This window comes from Pteropus vampyrus, unplaced genomic scaffold (assembly GCF_000151845.1).
Source record: "Pteropus vampyrus isolate Shadow unplaced genomic scaffold, Pvam_2.0 Scaffold138, whole genome shotgun sequence".
NCBI classification, from domain to species: Eukaryota; Metazoa; Chordata; class Mammalia; order Chiroptera; family Pteropodidae; genus Pteropus; species Pteropus vampyrus.
In genome coordinates, this window is record NW_011888919.1 from 2,105,316 (window position 1) to 2,116,128 (window position 10,813).

The 10,813-nt window shown below is 42.5% G+C and overlaps 2 protein-coding genes across 14 annotated transcripts in view; both read right to left on the reverse strand.

The window, feature by feature from the left end:
- Nucleotides 1-10,813, reverse strand: part of ZNF227 (zinc finger protein 227) — a 45,734-nt gene that overhangs the window by 17,233 nt on the left and 17,688 nt on the right. For 2 of the 3 annotated variants that reach the window (XM_023535274.1, XM_023535273.1), the window contains exon 1: nucleotides 290-439. The gene's annotated coding sequence lies outside the window, so the exon portion shown is untranslated. Of the gene's footprint in view, nucleotides 1-289; nucleotides 440-464; nucleotides 617-10,813 lie in introns of those variants that run through there. The other variant, XM_023535275.1, reaches the window with a different exon arrangement.
- The window catches only part of LOC105297364 (zinc finger protein 226), a 43,665-nt gene continuing 40,368 nt past the window's right edge, over nucleotides 7,517-10,813 (reverse strand). For all 11 annotated transcript variants that reach the window (XM_011368007.2, XM_023535266.1, XM_011368011.2 and 8 more), the window contains one exon: nucleotides 7,517-10,185. In XM_011368007.2, the coding sequence (XP_011366309.1) occupies nucleotides 7,997-10,185 (2,189 nt within the window). In that variant the 3' untranslated portion in view covers nucleotides 7,517-7,996. The remainder of the gene's footprint in view (nucleotides 10,186-10,813) is intronic.

Consider the following 10,813-nt stretch of genomic DNA (forward strand, 5'->3'; position numbering starts at 1 on the left):
GGGAAGAGCTCGGTGTCCGGGAGGATGACGGAAGGGCCGTGGCCTTGCTCCTAGAGCCCTGACCTCTGTCTTCACTCGGGCTTCCAGTGAAAAGGACGCCGGCGAGGGAAATCGCCATGCCCACTGCGAAGCCACCGTTATGCGGTGCCACCACCGTCCTAAGCTTGTAGATGAGACGTACTGTCTCATCTATTTCGAATCACAACCTCCCGGCCAGTAGTTGCTGTCTCTCGCCGTTTTAGAGGAGGAAAGGAGAGCGCAGAGGGAATAAACTCGCCGTATGTTGTACCGATGGAAGTGGCAGCGCTGCTGGTTAAGTGGGGGAGAGCTTCCGCCCGCCGCCTCTCAGCCTCCGCCGGCGGCCGCGACGCCTCCATCATGACACAGCCGGCTAGGTCGCGACTAGTCCCACAGTCAGGCCGGAAAGGCACGGAGGGGGCGTGGGGGGAGCGGAGCTGACTCACCTCCCGGACCGAAAGGTGGTGACGGCCTCGTTCTCCCGGGCGGAAGTGGCTCCGACTACACGGCACTCCGGAACTACGCTTCCCAGCAGCCCCTTGTTTCCGGACAGAGTTGGGGAATTCATTTCCCATAACACCCAAGAACCACTTCTGCCCTGGTAAAGATATTAGAAATAAATTTTTTTTTTTTTAATCGCTAAGCTCTCGGAGTTCTCGGCCTACGAGCCAGCAACTTCCAGAAGTCTCTTTAATGGCTTCCTGTCATTTTGTCGGCCTTAAGCAGTTCTCTGACGCCAGTACACAGTTTAGCTTTTTCTCATTGACAAAACATAATAGCAAATATTTGAAGTCGGTCTTGTGCGAAACAAATCACGTGATGCTTTGCTGATAGAATTCTACCCACTGCTATCAAAAAAGGAAAAAACGATAGCCTCTATTTCGCAGTTTTAGGCACTTATATATAAAAAGAATGAAACAAAAAAAAATCCAACAAAGGCAGATATATTGTAAATTTCCACTTTTGTTAATAGCACAAATCAGAACAACTTGTCTGTTGAGGACAACCAGACATATTCAGTGAAAAGCCGAGCTTCAGCGCAGACTTCTATGATCAACTTCTCAAAGCAATCGGGGCCACTGAAATCATTTTTCAAGGAATTTACGAATTTTAAGGATGAACACATCGTTAAGTAGATGTTTAAGCATGGTCATTGTAAAGACTTTTATGTCCACAAATACATACAATATATGCTTGCATTTCTCATTTACTGAACATACTTTCTTACTCTGCAATACAGAGATATCTCTTATGGAGCACATAGTGTGTGCCGTGGACTATACCAAACTCTTTTGATGCCATGGACTATTCCAAACTCTTTTGACACTTCATCTTCACAACTTTCTAAAGGTAAAGACTGTTGTTTCCACTATTTTACAATTTAGTAGCCAGAGGCAAAGAGAGGTTAAGTAATTTGGTTTATCTCTAAATCCCAAGATTATGTGTAGTTTTGATTTCTTTTTAATATTTCTCTATTTTGTAATCTCTCTATAATGGGCATACATTCCTTCTATAATGAAAATATAAACTCTAAAGCCCCAAACCACCTTCTAAGCCTGACAGAAAGTTTCCTCAAGCCATATACACAACTATTTCCTTTAAGAAAGATACAGCATTGAGAATAAAAACACAGACTTGAGACTCCCAATTCTTGGGTTTAAATGGCAGTTCTGCTTCTAACTAGTTGTAAATTTTGAGCAAACTACATAAACCCACCAAGAGCAAATGAAAAAGACTTTTCTTACTTGTTTGAAGAACTCGTTTTCCTTTTACATTCTATAATAGAGCATTTCAAAAAATATATAGAGCTTTTGGATCCTTTCTCTAATCTTTCATTATCCATGTGAATCTCGTTAGAGTCTAAGAAAGCGTCTAACCAATTTACAACCCAGAAGTGTTTTCAAATGTCTTAGGTTTGTCTCTTTTAAGCGGAAACTTCTGAGAAAATAACAACCAGTGTCCCTACCACTTGGGAGTTTAACCAAGGTGCCTTTCTCTGCAAATCTACTAGCAGGGGAAATAAGAGAAATTTTGTTATTTCTTCAGAAAAAAAATCAATGAATTAAGACTTCATTCTCAGGAAAATTTAGGATGAATTTATCAAAGAATTTCAGCAAATGGTACAGTCAAGTCCTCTTATAGGAAGACAACATTTTGCCAATCATGAGAATTTATGTATCTACTACAGAATGGTATAAAAAGTTTGTAACTGCTTGACTATATAAACAAGGAGAAATTGCTATTTAATTTTTTCTCACAAGTTCCCTACAATACTGTATTCTGGATACGCTTATTCACTAGTTACGGAGCTTTCTTTTCCAGATTGTGTAGAGAGGACTTTCTGTTTTGGCAAGATGTTTTATTTATCTAATACTACCTCCGTTTCCTTCTGTGTTAAAAATAAAGGGTATCAGCTGCATTACTACCTCATAAGGCTGTTGAATTCGCATGAAATGGCTATTACCAACTACTGATGACTACTTAGGAGGTGAGGATAATGAAGTCAAGAGAGATTAAGTAACTCGCATGTTACTCTAGGAAGTGTCAGAGTTGGCTGGTAGGTAAAGGTAGCCGGTTGGGGTGCACCAGGAGACCAAGGGACACGCGAACCGACCCGACCCCAACCCAGGGAGCACAAAGTGCTCCAAACGAGAGGCTTCAGCGGAGAACGCAAACGTCTCCCACCCCATGCTCCTCAGCTGGCCGCGGCTTCTCTTACTCTCCCTGAAGACGAGGGCCAGGACTTAGGCAGTCCCAGGATTGAGGGGGCTCCGGGGATCCACTACACGAGGTGGACCGCAGCCTTGCAGTCTACAACCAACGCGCCTCCTACAGAAAGCAGGGAGCCCTGGAACAGAGGGAGCCCCGGAACACTTTTCCAGAATTCTCTAACCCTACCGGCCAGAAGCGGAAGTGCTCCTGGGCACATTGACCCGGGCTACATATCCCAGAGTGCACTAGAGAAACAAGGCCTTAGCCCCGCCACTCCCCTCCCCGCCCCCCGACGAAGAAATACTTCCGAGTTCTCTGAGCTTTAGGGTAGTAACCCCTAGAAAGCCAGGGCGAACGTCCACGAAATTGTTCCACTTTTAAGTGGTGGTGTCTGGCTTGTCGCCACCTACCGCATCTGTTATTGAAAGCTCTACAATACGTTTGCCACGTTCAGGGGATTCGGGGGAAGGTCTGGGAGGGGAGGAATCTCTGGTAAAACGCCAAACAGCTGCCACATTGGAGTAAGAATAAAAGGGAAATGGATTGTCTTTTCGTGACTGAAAGCCAAACTCCGAATCTCTCAGTGTCTGAAACTGGGTTAGAGTGACGGTTTTTGTTAGTATTTTCAAGCACCTGGCAGGAACAAATGAAAATCCTCCCTAGAGAAAAATGCCGTCTTCCTAGGCTTCAAATTATTCCTAGAATTTTAAAAATAGATTAATATTTTACTAAGTAGTCTTCGAAGAAAGCATTTCTTATAAGATATAAGAAATATTTATAATTACTATCAAATTATCAAGAATTACAGCCTCACAAAGCAAACTTTACAAAGCAAAATGAACAGAATTAAAAATTCGCAATCGAAGTGAAATTTTAAATCGTAGAAGGAAATATAGAACCTTAAAAACATACTAAAACAGGATCTGAACCATTTGCTCATGCAACTTATTTGCAACTTCAGTATGAGCCCAAACTTATGTTTCACACTTGATGAAGTGCTGCGGGTGTGCCCACATTTATGACTTGATTGCATGGTAACTTTCTTGATGGTGGCCAAGAATTTAGTTTTAACTAGAGCCCAATAGAGCCAGAAGCTGCTTTCCCAGGAGTAATGCCATCTGCAGAGAATGATAAAACATTGCTCCAAAATCCTAAACATTAATGTTGTGAGCTCCATGCAGCATCCCTGTCTGTTACAGACACTTCATGCATCATCAGACATGTATCGGGTCATAAAATTATTTCTACAGAGTAAGATAGTATACAACAGACCAAATGATCTCTGTCACTACTCGACTCTGCCATTTTAGCACGAAAACACCCATAGACAATATGCAGAATGGCTATAGCTATGTTTCAATAAAATTTTATTTACAAAAACAATAGGCAGCCAGATTTGACCTATGTAATGTAGTTTGCCCATCCCTGAACTAATCTATGAAAAAAGATTGGAATTGATGTACCCCTGAGCTGGAGCCATAAAAGAGTATTGGTGGTCTTACCAGACGAAACTAAAATTCTCTTGGTGATATTATTAAGTACAGAGAAAAAAATCACACATTGGCTCACGAGCTGCCTATCAGCTGCCAGCAGAAGTGTTGATTTGTTCCAGCAATAAAACCACATTTAGAGTTGCAACTGGAGTCGAATCCTAATTAAGATTACAACAGCCCCATGTCATCCTCTAAGATGCACTTGTCTTCTGCACAGGTGAAATGAATGAATTGAAATGGGGATGTGATAGAAATGACCCCTGAAACTTCTAAGATAACAATAGCAGCAGTAATCTCTGTGATCCCTCAGGAATATGGTATCGCTTTTCATTTTCTGTTTTAGTACATATGAGGCAGTTTTACTGTTCACCTGAACTTTCTTATCAAAATAGCCCTTGTTCCATGGGTGCGGGATCCAATGTGAGGATTTTGCCAGCTACTTCTGTGACAACTCCGCATTATGGAAGTTGGAAAATAACTACTGGGTGGGTTCAGGGATCCTTCACATGACCACATATAGACCTGTGCAAAAACACTCGTTATTTGTCCTTTATAAGACCCTCTACTAATTGGTGGGCCATAGTGCCATTTGGAGGGTTCTAGGAGTTAACATCAGCGCTAGAGTCCAGTAATCCCTCCATATTCTGATTATTTTCACTTACCAAATGCACATCTCCCATAAAATATGGCTGCAAGTCACTTTAAGGAATTCACGACGATTTATGGTATACAGTCAAGAATACCTGGAAACGAGAACCGACTCATATTATGGAATTGGCCGAAGGGCCATAACTCACATTGATTCGAGTCAGACTTATGTTCACCAGACCAAGAGCTTTTCCAATTATTCAAATCAAATAGGATATTAGTAGGTTTCCCATCTATTTCAGGCCCAAGGACAGCATGATCAATGAACAAATGCAAAAATTTCTGTGAACCAAACCATTCTGATGATCCCTTTGGGTTTGCTGTTCACTATGACAAACATGATCACTTTCTCTGTGAATAAAGTGCCTCCACTTGACCTCTGATGCTTCCAGGACCCCATCATCCTCACTGAATTCAAGACCATGGTGGTATCCTCATTTCCCTCTCTCACTTCCAGCCTGCCCAGAAGTCAATACAGAGCTCTCCAAGATGACCAACGCCCCTTCACCGAAGAATTTCTTAAATCTTTGACAAAGGGTATCCTTGGCTCCCAGGGGACTGGGTAGGAAGGTCTCACACTCCAGTAGCCTGGCACTCCTGTCTTTGTGTCCCTCCTTCTACAGCAGTAGTGCTCAACTAGGGACAACTTTGCCCCATTCCCTGCAGGGCCATCTGGCAGTGTCTTGAGACATTTTTAATCAATACAACTTGGGGAAAAGAGGATGTGCTATTGGAATCTAGTGGGTAGAGGCCAGAGATTCTGCTAAACATCCCACAGTGCACAGGACTGTCCGTACCCCTCAAGAATGAAGAATTAACAAACCCAAATGTCAATAGTGCCCAAGATGAGACACTGTTTTACAATATACTTAGAAAGTTCTGGCATTTTGACTTTAGCATATGCTATTTGGGGGTCCAGATTTCATTCAACTGAGCAGTGTTGAAGGCATTCCCAGGTGCTGGAGCTAACCTCCGAGTCTGGAAATAGTGTTCAGTCCACCCATATCAACAAATCCAGCCTAAAACAAATTATATAGTTTCCACCTGATTCAATACCTGTACGATTCACAACTATATTTCTCATTGCTATTGTCATATGTTTAAAAAATCCTGTCTTGGCAGGTATAGTATCTCCTCATGGTCATACTTGACACCTGATGACTTTCTACCTAGACTCCTTTCCTATGGTCTGCAAAAATCTGATTAATTGGTCTAGAAAAATGAAAGGTGGTGGGTACAAGGACCCACAGTTTCATGCAAGGAAACTATCTCAGGGAAGATCATTATAGGCTCTTCAGGAAAGAGAAGACTAACTGAGAGGGGAGGAAGGCCTCCTTAAGGTAAAGGAGGTTCAGCTAAATTTAGAGGTCAAAGGCCTCAGCTTTGTTCGAGTCTGGTCATATATTCCTACCTCAATTTTTCAGTATTCTATTCTTCCCATCGATGCTCTATGATGGCGGTCCCCAACGTTTCTGGCCCCCCTCTAGACCAGTGCTCCTATAAGAATCAATAGCATTATGATCTGAGATGGAGCTGAGGCAGTGATGCTAGCACTGCGGAGCAGTTGCATATACGGATAAAGCTTCATTTGTCGGCTGCTCACTTTCTGCCATGTGGCCCAATTACGAACAGGCCACAGACCAGTACCTAGGGGTTGGAGACCCCTGCTCTAGAATATAACGGAATGTACAACGTTGTAAATCAAAGTGCTGCCATTCAGCTGCTGACTAAATTTGCCTTTGAGACCCATTTAAAAAAAAAAAAAAAAAAAGACATGCTGACTATATGTAACGAGTACCCAAAATATCAACAGTAGCCAAGTTTAAAGCTAAGAAAATTCCCTAGAGGAAAAAAATGGAGAATTTGAGCCCATGGTGCCAAGTGAGGAAGGAATGAACTTCAAAGGCCAACAAAACTGTATACACAGCTACAGGTTTGATATTTGGTGTAGATGGGGGTCAAGGTCAGAAGAGCCATGAAAATTAGCACATATCTCACACTTATAAGGTTTCTCCCCTGTGGTGAAAACCCAACATCACCACCAAAAGAGCTCTCTTTCATTGGCTGTGAAGAAATGTTTGTCATTAGTACTTCTAACACTTAAACTCTGGCTTTGACAACCTTGAAAAAAATCATGTGATGTCTTGTTACTGTAGACTAACAAAATCCAGTTTTCAGTGTACTCTGTTACAAAACATACTTGAGTTTATACTGTATAAAATTAACAGAACACTAGACAAAGTTCAAGATGATATGGTACTTCATGAGAGGCTGCGGGGAGGGCAGGAGCTAATCATACAGGACAGTGACAAGTTAATAGATTGTAGTCCTGAATGCTTTTTTTCTCCTTTTCTTTAACCCGTCCCCCCACCCCCCATCCCCCCACACACACTTCCACCCTTGACCTATGGATGTTGCCACTTCCCCTTAAGAACTGGATCTCTGAAGGTGGGGCGTCTCCTCCCACACGCTTGCGGCGTGCACTTGGGAGCCTGGCGGACCCGGGATATGGTCCATGACTGCACCTAAGGTGTGAACCAAGGATATTCTGCGTGTAAAGAAGACGTGCTAACCACTATATGATGGAGCCACACCCGAATGGTTTTGTTTCAACTTCATCTCTCTGAATTGATTTTAAGGCCATGTTTGCTGTTCTGAATACAAGCTTTTATGAAATTTTGGAGGTGATCTCCACATTTTTCAAATATACATTTTTCCCGCTTATTAACATATTCAGAGCACCTTGGAAGTAAGTACTTAGCAATGTTAAGACAATGTGGATTCACAAAATCTGCATTTATAAAGCATACATTTTAGTGGGCAATAATTTTGGCTTGTCCACGATACTTTTGTACAAAGCCAGATCAGACTCTTAACCCTTTGTAAGGCCTCTCTCTTGAGTAATACTTAAGGGGAAAGTGCCAACTGAAGCCCTGACGATACAACTTATAAAGGTTCTTACTGTGGAGCATTCAACCGGGCTACGTTAAGCTATGGTTAAAACACTGCTTTAATTATATACATAATATATATTATATAATACATATTATATAATATATATTATATATTTTTTTTTATTTTGAACTTGATGACTAAAAGAATTCACATGACACTTAAAAAAAATATCACTTTATAAAACTTTTTGCCTGTATGGACTCTCTTATGTTTTTCCCAGTTCTATCATTTTTATAGGATTTTTCACCAGCATGGATTCTGTGATGAATTGTAAGATTGGACCGCCAACTGAAGGTCTTAGCACATATCTCACACTTATAAGGTTTCTCCCCTGTGTGAACTCTCTGATGAGACTGTAGCTGTGAAGACCGACTGAAGACTTTACCACACGCATCACATTTGTACGGTTTCTCCCCAGTGTGGACACTCTGATGCAGCTGAAGGCTTGAGGCCTGACTGAAGTGCTTCCCACACTCCCCACACTTATATGGTTTCTCTCCTGTGTGGACCCTCTGATGCATGTCGAGATTCAAGCTCCACTTGAAGCCCTTCCCACACTCCTCACATCTGTATGGCTTTTCTCCAGTGTGGACTTTTTGATGGGCTTGAAGGTGTGAACTCCGCCCAAAGCTCTTCCCACATGCATCACATTTGAATGGCTTTTCTCCACTGTGGACCCTCTGATGGGCCAGAAGATTTGAGGCCTGCCTAAACACCTTCCCACATTCCTCACAGTTATATGGTTTTTCTCCCGTGTGGATCCTGCAATGAATTTTAAGATCTGCTCTACGACTGAAGCCCTTCCCACACTCTTCACATTTGTACGGTTTCTCCCCAGTATGGATCAGCTGGTGAACCTGAAGTCGTGAACTCTGGTTGAAACCCTGCCCACATGCCTCACACTTATAAGGTTTCTCTACACTGTGGGCCTTCTGATGAATTTGAAGATATGAACTCTGACTAAAACCCTTCCCACATACCTCACACTTATAGGGTTTCTCTCCGGTGTGGACCACGAGGTGAACTTGATAATGGGAGTTCCTTCTGAAGCTCTTCCCACACTCACTGCATTTATATGGTTTCTCTCCCGTGTGGACTCTCTGATGGGCTTGAAGATTTGAACTCAGAGTAAAACCTTTACCACACACACTACATATGTATGATTTCTCTCCGGTGTGGACTCCCTGATGGGCCTGGAGACTCGAAGGCCGACTGAAGCCTTTACCACATTCCTCACATTTGTAGGGTCTTTCTCCTGTGTGGACCCTCTGATGAATGTATAGATTTGAGCTACAAATGAAGCCCTTCCCACACTCCTCACATTTATATGGTTTCTCTCCTGTATGGACTCTCTGATGGGACTGAAGATGTGAATTCCGACCGAAGCTCTTACCACATGCATCACATTTGAATGGTTTCTCCCCAGTGTGGACTCTCTGATGGTCTTGTAGATGAGAGGCCTGACTGAAGGCCCTCCCACAGTCCTCACAATTATAAGGTTTCTCTCTCATGTGTAATTTACTATGAACAGTAAGCGCCGATCTACGACTGAAGCCTTTCCCACACTCCCCACATCTGAATGGTTTCTCTACAGGAGAGTGCACTTTCCCATGAGTTGCCAGATGTGAGCTCTGACTGAATTCCTTACTACAATCACCACACTTACAGCCTTCTTCTGCCATGTGAATTCTCTGCTGGATCTGAAGAACTGAACTATAGCAGAAGCCTTTTCCACACACACTGCATATACGAGACTTCTCCTTTGAGTGTAACTGCAGATGAAGATCAAAGGCAGAGGGATCACTGAAGGTCTTTTTACACTCATTACAGTGGTAAGTTGTTTTTCCTGTATGAATCATATTCTGATCCAATGTTGCAATTTTCACACTCTCTCTTCCATAATCATTGTAGCTGTAAGATTTTTCACTTTTGTGTACTGCACGATCATTGAGGTGATGTGATAGCCAACTGAAGGTATCACCGTCCTGTTTACACTGACATAGTTTATTCTTCATGGAAATTTGCTGATATCTATTCTGATAATTCCGTGACTCGGTCAGGAAAGTTTTCCTCCAAGAATCCTGCACTCTCAAGGTTGGAAACTCTGTATTTCCAGTGTCATTGGGACTATCCATATTATAATTTGGTACACAGTTCTCATTTTCAGAAATTTGAATAGACAGTCCTGCCCCAACTTGACAGGGGGAATCACCTTGTTTTTGGAACTGAGAACTTTTTATCATGGAGTCTCGACACCTCGTTAAGTCGTTCGCAATCTGTTGCCAGATCTCCCAACAGGAAAGCTCTTCATGGGGTCCTCTGTCTCGAACAGTCCTCAGCTCACTGTGACTGTTATCGCCTACGCAACAGAGAATTTAGAGATACAGGCAAGTGAAAGCTTTGTTCGAAGATTCACAATTTCACACTTAGGACACAGTATAAGACTTTAATGAACCTCAGGGTGGTTCGGCTTATCTTTTTCACCACATATGAAGTTCCCTGGTCTATCTACTGACAGAAACCAGGGGTGGTCCATTAAGCTCTCAACCACTTAGTATTGATACCCATTTAAAACAAAGTTACTGGCCTTTGACATACTATTTAAATCATTTTCCAAAAGTTACATGTTTCTTCTACCACAATACAGGATCGGCAAGGACAAGCATTTTGGAGTGCTCACAGCTTTACTAGTGCCTGGCAGTTAGTAAGTACTCAAGAAATGAATCACAATTTCATTGCTCGGATTCTCTATAACTTCAAATAGAGAATCCATCCCAGCTTAACTCTGAGTCAAGTTATAGAAGCGATAGAGCTTTTACAAGGAAGGTATCTGAAATAGGAAAAGGACTGGAAAATACCCTTTGCTGAGAAGCTGAAAGGCTGCACCCGAGACAGTGGTACACCAGACAGCTTAACGCTGAGGAGAAAAGCACAGATGCCAAGAATCACTTGGGGTGAAAGGAAAGCTTGAAGACCAGGATCCTTCT